Genomic DNA, 12179 nt, shown 5'->3' on the forward strand with positions numbered 1-12179 from the left:
AGTATAACTATGCATTATATAGTACGTAAAAGTAAGTACCACAAAATTAATTGGAGTATGAGATAATTACAATAACTAATAGTCTGCATTGAAGTAATAAAATACCGATTTTTCTATATAGTGAATTATTTTTTATCTCTCACAGGACCTTCTATGGGCCGAAACGAATGTTACCCCCTAAAATTATTCCTCATAAGGCATACATCCCACTAGTTTATTTTAAAATTGGCGAGTCACATTTCCCTAGTTTCCCTTGTAAGTGAGCATGCATAAGCATTTTTGTGAACTATAAAAAATTTTCAGCAATTCAATTTTATCTCTATACCACCTAGTTCGGTAAATTAATTTCCTGTTTTATTATAAAAGTTTATTGAATTATAATGTAATATCTTCTTGTGAATTTAATAATTTATTTGTCTTATATTTCAGATTAAATGAAACCAAGAGAGGAATCATGCGGAATACATGAAGGTAATGAATAATATTTTGGCTTTTATACAAAGTTACTTGAGTAGGGACTTACATACGAATAGCCACTAAATTCTTTTCTAAATTCATAGCTATTACAAGCACGGTTACTTTTTCACTTTTTAACTAATTTGAATAAAACGTTAACCGCATATGCGATAGTGTCCTGCTTCAAAAATAGAAATCATTCTATTACGTTCATAGTTTCTATGATTAAATGACTTTTTAGGACCTTAGAATTTACTTTTAAATTAATTTTTAAAAAAGACATGAATACAATAAAAAAAATCTTACTTCCAAGGTAAAATGAATTAATATTAAATATACTGGTAAATATTAGGTAATCATGCATGAGTTAATCGTTAGGTAATCGTTCGTGAATTAATCGTTAGGTAATTGCTCAAAATAAAAAACACTGCCTTTTGAAACTAAACATATAGCATTCGTTTCACTGCATTCATAGCTTTTTTTTATTATTAAATGTCCTTTCAGACAATTACGAAAAAACTGAATTTATCATTAAATTAATAAAAACCAATGAATACACTAAAAGATTTCACTTTTAATATAAACTCAACTAACATTGAAAATATTTGATATTAAGCAATCGAGTCTGGTAAAATGAGAAACATTACGTTAATAAAACACCCATGTTCGAATTGCTTCAGCGAGCTCATAGTTTTTTTTATGAAATGACTTTAACTAAAAAAAAGAAAGAAAAAAAAAACATTAACACAGTAAAAAAAATCTTACTCCCAGTGGAAACTGGATTACTATTTAAGATGCAAAATTACCGTACCTGTAAGCATGGAGAATGCTTTTAGAAAATACCACTTAAATTTATCCAAGCCATCTTTCTTATTTGTAATTTTAACCTGTACTTTTACGACAGTGTTCTGAAATACACGTACTATTTAATTATGTAAATTTATATTTCAAAAATTTCATAATGCTTTCCCAGTATGCCACTAATAAAAATGAATTTAGTTTCTCTTTTAAGAATATTTCTGAAACCATTGTTCTAAAACCACAAAGGATTCAGTAACGATCCACAATAAAAATTATTTATATTACAGTCGTTGACTTTATATTCTGTGTAGATTTATTACTGAAATTCTTATTTTTAGGTGTACCATGCTTCTGAAACTCATGGCACTAGTAACTGCTTTAGTGGTGAGTATATTTCTAATCATGATTTTTCAATATATGTAGTTGATCTATCCGACTACGTTATTAATAATTTTTAAAAAATTACGAAACATTTTATGTGCTTGATTCGTTTTGACAAAAAATGGATGTACTGAAGTAATTGAAATGCATCCACAGTATTATGACAGTATGTTAAAAATGGCTCCTTTAGCTGTAAATTGATAAAATTATTCATAATTTTATAAACTAATTCGTATCTTATTAAATTATTAGAGCAATGTACTTCTGCATCTTTGATATCGGACCATATTGGCATCTATAGCCAAATTGGTATTAAAACTTATTAGATTTTAACGTATTGATTATTATAACATATTAATTCTTATTTTAAAATTTTTTATTTCAGAACGATTTTAATCAAATATATGGTACACATGTTTAAAGTTTCGTTACGAGATTTGTGATTATTATATTATGCTTAGAATTGTTTTTTTTAACCTTAGTAGTAAATTGATATAAATATTCATAATTTATAAATTACTAAACTAATTTGCATGGAATTAAATTATTAGTGTAACGTACTTATGCATCTTTGATATCGGACGTCTCTATAGCTAGACTGAAATTAAAATTTATTAGATTTTATATATTGATCATTATTACTTGTTAAATATTAGGTCTTATTTCCGAAATTTCTTCTTTAAGAACGATTAAAATCAAATATTTTTTTTATTTAATCAAATTTATTTAATCGATTTTAATCAAATATTTTAATCAAACATATGTTTAAAGTTTAGTTACAAGAAATTTGATTATTATATTATGCCAAAAATTTCTTACATAACAGTTGTATTTTCGAATTACAGTCGGACCTCTATTTAACGAAGTCGTTAAATCCCGCTTATAGGTTCCTTATGTGGAAAATTTGTTAAATAGAAAATCACCTTTTGAAACACTTAAATAACACAAAGCAAGTTTTAATTTCATAAACACTAGACATCATTAAAATAGCAATTGATACACCTTTACCTTGTAAACTGCTATTTATTTTATAAATTCTTAACCATAAAAGAAAACTGCATGGAAAATAAGAATATAGGAAAGCATCATCCAGTGTTACACTATCATGCTACATATATTTTCACCTAAAAAAAAGCTAAATTTATGTATAAAATTACAACTGCATTTATTATAAAAGTAATTTTAAACTTAAATTATCGCATGCGTTTTTAATTTTAATAGCTACTGATAAAATCCTCTAGTTTTGAAAGTTCCTCTAGTTTTTTACGTTTGAAATGCAAACAAAAAGGGAAAGGGATTTTATTGCTTTCTCTAAAAGGTAAGTGACTGAAAAAATTAATTCAAGGTCATTTCCCCCATAAAATGCATTAACAAGTTAGAAATGTTATGAAATATTTTGGGAAATAGTGAAAATGGATCTCAAAGAAAAATTCGTTAAATAGAAAATTCCCTTCGCTATTTGGAAGTTACTTTACGAAGAAATTTCCAAAATGTTCTTGGTTTCTCGAAAAAAAATCGCAAAATAGAGAAATTCGCAAAATGGAAGTTCGTTAAATAGAAGTCCGACTGCATTTTTTTTTTTTGTCTTCTGACGCAGAATTTTTATTAAACATACTTTTTATTATTTTGTATTAACTTAGGTCAAAATAAATGAAAAATATTATATTTAGCATTTTAATAATTTATGGTTATAAAATACAGTATGAAACACCGGTATCTTTTTAAGCATGAAAGGTAAAATCTTCCAAAAACAACTCACTTCTAAACAATCATTTTTAAAATTTGATGTTATTTAGATCTAAAAGAAACAGTTATTTCTCATTGAAGTTACCTTAATTTACAAAATGAATTGGTGATAAATTTTTTTTAATGAGAAAGGGGGAAAAAAATTCAAACTACTTTTTTTGGATTTTATATTTCAGTACAAATATAATTCCGGTAATCTAACAGGTTTTTGTTTATTTGTATTAGACTTCATTTTAATAATTAAACAATGCTAATTTTTTTTTACTTGTAATTCGGATAGAAAAAAATAATTCAGAAAAAATATACATAAAAGGGACATCGGTGTCAATCTGCGTCAAAGGGTTTGAACGATTTTAATCAAATAACTGGTTATTTCGTTTTAAATGTGTCTGCAAGACTTGTGATTATTGTGTTATACCGAGTATATTTTTTAACACTAGAAAGACTGAAACTTAGTATATACCTATATTGCCCAAAAGCAGTCAAAATAACTGGAATGTGAAAAAATAACTAATGTGTAAAGAAATTTGTTTAAAATTAATTTTTAACATTATTTACTGTTACATAACAAGTTATTAATAAATATTAACAATAAAGAAATTATATGTTGTACAAAAAGTCACAAAATTCTAAGAAATTGTGTCATTATATACATCATTGTTTTTCTAATTGAAATTAAAGAGCAGTTAAAATGACTTCCTTGGGCAATTTAGTGTTAATAAATTGAAATAAGTATATTTATTAATATGACCAATATTGTTTTATCGTAGCACATGGTTTCAGCTCAGACTCGAGAGGGAAGTGTCCTCAAGCAAGGAGAGAATGAAGACTCACAAAGTGTCATCGTTACAGCTAGATCAAGAGGTGCGCATCAAACATAAAATTACTCTTTTTATAGAATTACAAAGATGTAGAATTGAAAGTTATTGGCTCCGAATCTATTTATAGATAGGCTGTTCAATTGCCGATGCTAAAACTACCTTATGAAAACGGATTTTTTGCTTTAACTATTTCTTATACTTTACTTTAGAGTTCACTTGTCTTATGGAGTTATGTGCAGAATTACAAATTACATTTGGCTGTAATCTATAATTGACTTGGATGTTCATTGACGATGATAAAACTATCTTATGAAAACGGATTTTATGTGTTTACTTTTTCTGGTAGTTTACTTTGGAGTTCACTTGTCTAATGGAGTTATGTGTAGAATTACAAATTACATTTGGCTATAATCTATAATTGACTTGGATGTTCATTGACGATGATAAAACTATCTTATGAAAACGGATTTTATGTGTTTACTTTTTCTGGTAGTTTACTTTGGAGTTCACTTGTCTAATGGAGTTATGTGTAGAATTACAAATTACATTTGGCTATAATCTATAATTGACTTGGATGTTCATTGACGATGATAAAACTATCTTATGAAAACGGATTTTATGTGTTTACTTTTTCTGGTAGTTTACTTTGGAGTTCACTTGTCTAATGGAGTTATGTGTAGAATTACAAATTACATTTGGCTATAATCTATAATTGACTTGGATGTTCATTGACGATGATAAAACTATCTTATGAAAACGGATTTTATGTGTTTACTTTTTCTGGTAGTTTACTTTGGAGTTCACTTGTGTTTTATGGACTTACTTGCAAAATTACAAATATATAGAGCTGAGCGTCATTTGGCTTTAATCTATAACTGTAATGGCTGTTCATTAATGAAGCTAAAATTATTTAATGAAAACGCATTTCATGCTTTTACTTTATCGTACCTTTACATGTATGTTTCATTACAAAGACAAAGTGTTAGTTTGCAAAGTTCATATGCTGCTGATGCAGGAACCATAAAAGTTAACATTTTTATATTAAGAACATATTTTCACCGATTGGTTAATAATGTTACTTATATCCTTCTATTTTCTTCAGCTTTTCTTTCATGCGAAAGTGGTGACATGGTTGTGAAAGTCAATTTCACGCAACCTTTTAGGGGACTCATGTATGCTCACAGATCTCGAAATTCACCATGCAGGATTCATGGTACTGGAGGAAATTATTATGAATTGAGAATTCCTCTGAAGGGTTGTGGCACGTGGCAGGTAAGAACACATAGTTTACCAATAAGAAATATAAATTCTTCTTTTTAAATTTAAAATTACTTCATTTAAATTATGGTTCATTAAAAGAAATACCAAATGTCATAATCACAAATTTAAGGGGAAAATGTCCTTAACTTAAAATTTTAATATAGTTACCCCTTCTCCCTGTTTCATAATAATTGTTTTACATGCTTTATTCTTTTGTTCCACAATAACTGTTCGGTGTGTAATAAATAGAGTCTGCAAAGCAATCCAACTAGGCAGGAAAACACTCTTTACTGCCGAAATATTGCAAATTGATAGTTAAAAAATACAATAAAATTTTTTTAATAAATTAAGTTGAAAGCATTGCAAAAATGCTACAAAATCAGTATGTACCCAAATATGTTTGTTCATTTGATGATTTTTCAGTCTTTGTTGTACTGGTCGACATTGTTAATGAATTAACATGCAAAAATACAGAAGCAACTTTTCGACGAATACAATATAGATATACTTATAAAACAAAATGAATTGCCGAAATAAGTCTCTTATCTGAAACTCCATATTTTATGCCAATACAGCGCACGAAGGAAGTGTAGGGTCAAAACTACTTTAGAATATGGTAAAATTTTCTAAAGTACTACAATATATGAACACTATGGGAACACCAAAAAGCTCGGTAATTTTTATCTTAACGCTTTGTAATGATTTTTGGTAAAATTAACAAAAATATAATTTTATAATTTGTAATAAAATTTGGTAATTGTGGTGAAATTTGGTAATTTTATCATGATACCTTAGAGCATGTCATGAAAACACTTTTTTCGTTTAAATTTACTTTTCAGCTCTGTATAAGTGTGTGGTATTAAGAGCTGTAAGTGTGAGAATTATAAATTTCCGACAAACCGTTACCATATGAACGGAAAAATTACTAAATTAATGGTTTAAATACCGTATATTTTGGTTATATTAACCAGAATTATGTTTTTTTTCTTCCAGAAATAGCATTACCATACACTGGAGTAATTTCGCCTCCTTTTTTTCTGTGCGTTATCTAATTTTTTTTTGTTCATGCAACTAAAAAAATAAAATCCGTTATTTAGTTAACCCGTTTTATTTCTCTAGTTTATTATATATTATTAATTATTTTTTTCTCTCTTCTTAAAAATAAATAATATATTATAAATTAAAAAGTCTGAAATAAACAATTTGTAATCTTATTTTAACCACAATTCATAAAATTAAGCAATTTTCAGTGTCAAATAGTTTATTCTTGTTTAAATAATTCTTAATTAAATGAATATTTTTTAATAAATATTTATATTAACTTTACTATGTTTACTGTATGAAAGTGGTCTAGGTTAAGATTTTGGAGCTCCTAAATTGGTTTAGGGTTTAGGGCAGGTGTATTAAATTTTCCAAAAATCATAAATCTGATACTTAAAACTCCAAATGTAATCACTATGCACTTATTACATGTAAAAAATAAATATGTATCTACACTTTATTCTTATTTAACTTTATAAAATTACTTAGTATCACCTAGAATCTCATAATTCATTAAGATTTATATTTTCAAGATTATATTAATAAATTATATAGTTATGTGTGTGAATTCAAACAATATTTGTATTAAAAATAATGAATTGAATATATTGAACAAATTGAAATATTATACAAATAAACCTTCACACTTAAACATCTGAACAGTTTTGAATAAATTCAACATAAAGAACCATTTTTTAAACATATTTCAAAGTCGTAATCTTGTTTCCTAAGTTTGATTAGCAATTTTTTTTCATTTTTACTTTTCACCTATTACAGTACTGTCTTTTTCTTAACTGTTAAGCACTGTCCTCGTAAGACTTATCATTTTTCGGATTGTTGAAGATAGAGAGGATAAACCAGTTATTTTTAATTCAATACTTTTTAATTAAATATCTCGTTAAGACATAGATTCCTATTTAATAATAATTTTATTAATTTAATTTCTCAAAATAGTTTATTTCTCATTAATATTGCTAAAAGGAAATTTCAATAAACTCTAGCTTTGGAAATTCGAAAGCAATGTTTTATACAGCACATATTTTATCATTGTATCCAAAATCTTATCAACCTTGAAAGGGATTCTTGTTCCATGATCTCACAAAAGAGTTATAACAGCTTTTATGAGTAACAAGGCTTCTTTAATCCTTGTTATAATGGTGCTGCTAAACTTTTTAGTTCTATCAGAAAGAGTTAAGCAAATTATTATTATCAGATGTATCATGTTTTTTTTTCTCCTTCAGGAATCTCCTAGAATGTTTGTAAATAATATCACCATTCGATTCCACCCTGCTTTAGAATTAGAGGAGGATGAGACGAAGACAGTTGTGTGTAGATACCCGCCACCGCTCACTCCATCCCCCGGTGGTATACAAGTCATCGACCCACCCACGTAAGTAAAATAGTATTTTCAGTACAAATGAACAAAGATCTATATCCAGACCAAGTTTTTATTTAACTGTTTTGATGATGACAAAAGAAATGACATTGGTGCAGAAAAACTCTTATAATAGTACAGATTTATACCAGATCCATGTAGATGTAAATAATCGATCATCTAATTTATGGTATTTCGTATGAAATGCAAAAATTAGTCAAAGGAATTGTTAAAAAAAATTAAAAATCCCTTTCCAGAATGGTTCTTTGCCAAACTTTTAAACCATATTTATAATCTGAGCCTACTGTTTGTTTCTTTCCGGAATCATTATTTATAAGTAAGAGTTAATATCTGAAGACACAGAGGTTAATGATGTTTTCATAAATTACTTTTTTAGGTTATAACAGGGGTTTCCAACTTACATGAGGCCTGGGGCCGCAATTAAAAACACAAATCAAATGGTGGGCCGCAACTTTATCTTAATTTCATGAAGGACTCTTTTATGTTTGAAGGAACATTAAATAGATCAGATTTTTACCAAGTTGTACAAAACGAAAGTATTGAATTTCAAATTAAAATAAGAAGTAGATTTTTAAAAAATATTTAATTGTTATTAATAATATTTTTAAAAATATTAATAAATAAAATTTCGGCTATGCTACAATAACTTTAATGTGCACCTATGTATTAAACAATTAATGTGCAACAGATATCTAATTGTTAAGATATAAAACTTTAGAAAGGTTGGTAATAAAATTTGCATAGTAGCACACAAAATATTCAATGAGAAAATTGAGGTTTGTCTGCTGCAACTACCAGAGAATAGATGCTTACATTTTAAATTAAAAATTTAAAAATGTGTGTGTAAATATTTTCGTCAAAAAGTTAAATCGGAAAATTTCTTCGAGAAAATTTCTGATACGCACATACTAAATTATATTCACAAAATACAAAAAAATAAAATAAAAAAGAGCAACATACACGATTATTTTTGTATTTGAATAAATATTTTCTTTGATGCAAAACCAGAGAAATAAATTTTTTTGCACCGTTGATATGATAAATTTCACAGAAACGAAGAAATTAGGTTTTTATTAACCAGAAAAGTGGAGTTTTTACCATATATTTTTACGAAAATTAACCGCCAAAAAATGACAACTAATATAATTTTGTTCACGGGCCACAAAAAAAAGCCTTCGCGGGCCGGATGCGTCCCCCGGGCCGCCAGTTGGAAACCCCTGGGTTATAAGTTGGCAAAAAAATGGCGTTTGTATTTTTATATTCTTATTGTTTAATTTCTAACATCAGTTTTAAGTAATTTTACAAGCATCCGAATTATAATACATTATTAAACGTTTAAAAGGTGTCATAAACATTTGACTTAAATTTAAATTTACCAAACGCTTCCACTATCTATAACATATTACTGTTATAAATACTTTACGTTTATGCAACTTAACGTTTTTATTTCAAATCACTTTTTTTCGCCTCAATTCTCAATTTACGTCTGACAAGTTTTCTTTTTCAAAAGGTCGTCTGTCTTTATAAAACATGTAGACTGTTATTATAACAAACTTCAAAACAATTTAAATTCTTTTTGCGTGCATGACATCAGAAAAAGTTATATAATGACCGTAAGTAACTTAATTTGTTGAAATAATCTATTGTTTTCTAAACCTTATGCATTGTATTTTAAATTCTTCTGTTAAGATGAAATCAATATGTTACTAATAAATTGATATATTTCGTACTCTTCATGAGGATGTACTTGTAAATGATCGAACGTGACAAATCAGGAGAAACTGCATTTTGACCTTTTTGATTTTTGCTGCATTTTGACCATTTACATATCTCTCATAAATTCTTAATCGAGCTCGAAGCGTGTCAACCACAACTAACTTCTTACGAGAAGTGATACAAAATTATTTATCCATTTATTGAAAGTATTTGCCACATACTAATTAATTGTAATTTAAAGAATCGATAAAATTTAACTCGAATCAAAAAATCAATATTTTTTCATCAACAGAAGCATTCTCCCAACAACTACTCCGACTCGAGTAGGCACGGCTAGACTTTCCGAGGTCGAAATCCTCATCATCATATGCCTCCTCCTTTTTCTCTCCCTCCTGATCTTGGGCATCGGCATCGCATACTTCTGCCTGAAACGGAGGAACATCCGCATCATCCGCAAAAGCACCACCGCAGTATCATCCGCACCACCCTCACAAATCACCAGGCTGAGCAGTTCTAACCTTTACCCACCCTCATCCCTCTTATCATCCGTTCTTGGACACACGGTTCGAATCCCTAGAGCAGTGCCCTACTCGGCTCCCGTTGGTAGAACTTCAGCTTTGTCCTCTCCTGAGCATCAGTATGAAGATTATCCCGCCAGTACATCGACAGCTGAGACCTCCAGTGGAGAAATCTCTGAGACATCAGTATCTTCGTCCTCTAGCGAAGATCAGACCGATGCTTCAAAATACCTCTTGACTCGAAAGGTAAATGCAATTTTTGTTCTAATATCCTGTCACACACTCTCGGAAATAAAACTCTCACTTTTGACGATTTAACAATCCTCGAGCTGTGTTTCGCCAATTTTTTAGAGTCATTCCGTCTAGAAATCCCATGACTTGTGATGAAACTTAAACTCTCAAAATATATGACGATAATATTTCCTCAACTCGGAACCGCATCGTACTACATAGTGAGAAATTGCTAACTAGAAAGAAGACTGCATGTCGAAACTATAATGACGAAATATTTCTTTACTTTTGATGAAATTCGTTTTCTCGAAAAAGTGACTATAGTTATTTCGTCACTTTGATGACATGTTCACTCGGGGTGCAAACAATTTCGTCAGAAACGAAGAAAGTTTCGCGAAATTTGAGTATCCGTTCTTTACAGCGCAGTTATGAAACTGTTAGAAAGTGTTTAAAGTTAACAAAAAATATAACCACGAAGTTAAAATTCTCAATTTACATCTGAAACATCATGATTGATGAATTTTAACGGTGTGCTTCATTTTGTTTTGGAGGTACACTGTCCCTTTATTTACTAACTCCTGGAAAAGGGTTCGGAAACATAGTATTTATTTGGCAATTATTTATTTAATTCTTAAATAAATAATCCAAAAAAACTGAAGCCGTAACATAGTACTACTTGCTTTAGAGGTTTGAGTCCCTCAAACCTCTAAACATTTTAAACTTTATCAATATGTATGAGAAATCGAATGACTTTCGAACACTTCTAAAGTTTTAAAATATTTCTCTAAGTATTTCTTCATAAACATGAAATAATGTGTTAGTATAGAAGCGTTTCCATAATTTTGTCTAACCCCTGTATGATATTAAAAAAAGTGTGCGTAATAATTATGTACAAAAAAGGAAAATTTTAAATAATTTTTCTTCCTCTACTATTACTCTGTTTTACCTCAGTTTTTACCTCAGGAGGACGCCATACTAGGGAAGAAACTTTTCATCTCAAATTCTCTTTTACCCCCATAACTAATGTAAAGTATAGAAAAAGTGATTTCAGTTCAAACCTAGCGCAACTCATGAAATTTCAAATACTGAAAAGAAATTTTGAAAATATCAAATAAATGAAAACAAATTATGAGAGGATAATTCAGAATCACGCAATGGCGAAATTCTCTTCTAATAATTTGCTTGCATTTTGATATTTCGGAAATTTATTTTCAATGTTTGAAGCTTCATGGCTTACTCTAGGCTTACCTCTAAACTCACTTTTTCTATACTTTAAATTAGGTATGGAGGTGAGAGAGAATTTGCGATGAAAGGTTTCTCCCGCTGTATTGCGACCTCTTAACAACGATTTTTAAGAAAATATATTTTCAGAATGCCACTTACTATGCAACATCTTCCTAAACTAAGATCTTCCATTCATTGCAGGGTTTTCCAAGATCAATTTTGTCCATCCCTAAAGCTATTCTGAGAAGGAATGGAACAAAGCGGTGGAAAACCGAGGCGACTATTCACCAGTACCAGTCAAAGTCTGATGCTTCCACACAAAGTACCTCAGTCAAAAAGCCAGAGATGGAAGATCAGACCATCACAACGATGCTGGAACCAGAAAATCACTTCGACGATGATTCCTTCTTCATTGTCAAACGCCGATTATCTGACATCCCTGAAATCAAAACATCTTTAGAGAGAACTGAAAGTGAAACGACGGGTATGTGACAAAAATTGTCAACACATAGATCGAATTAAATTAAATGTGTGGTCATAAATGTCGAGATCGGCCTTATTATGCCGAACTTTAAACGATGTTATTTA

General features: G+C 29.0%; 2 protein-coding genes across 2 annotated transcripts in view; one reads left to right on the forward strand and one right to left on the reverse strand.

Annotated features, from left to right (window-relative positions):
- Nucleotides 1-11867, reverse strand: part of PolQ (DNA polymerase theta) — a 120465-nt gene extending 108598 nt beyond the window's left edge. Inside the window, exon 1 of the mRNA XM_087159678.1 lies at nt 11751-11867. The gene's annotated coding sequence lies outside the window, so the exon portion shown is untranslated. The remainder of the gene's footprint in view (nt 1-11750) is intronic.
- Nucleotides 1-12179, forward strand: part of LOC107447982 (uncharacterized) — a 65101-nt gene that overhangs the window by 42035 nt on the left and 10887 nt on the right. Inside the window, exons 2-8 of the mRNA XM_016063041.4 lie at nt 430-471; nt 1596-1641; nt 4155-4248; nt 5308-5477; nt 7748-7896; nt 9911-10382; nt 11793-12075. Coding sequence (XP_015918527.1) covers nt 1603-1641; nt 4155-4248; nt 5308-5477; nt 7748-7896; nt 9911-10382; nt 11793-12075 — 1207 coding nt within the window. The 5' untranslated portion in view covers nt 430-471; nt 1596-1602. The remainder of the gene's footprint in view (nt 1-429; nt 472-1595; nt 1642-4154; nt 4249-5307; nt 5478-7747; nt 7897-9910; nt 10383-11792; nt 12076-12179) is intronic.

Source organism: Parasteatoda tepidariorum, chromosome 3 (genome assembly GCF_982258835.1).
Source record: "Parasteatoda tepidariorum strain Cologne lab strain chromosome 3, Ptep-v5.0, whole genome shotgun sequence".
NCBI lineage: Eukaryota > Metazoa > Arthropoda > Arachnida > Araneae > Theridiidae > Parasteatoda > Parasteatoda tepidariorum.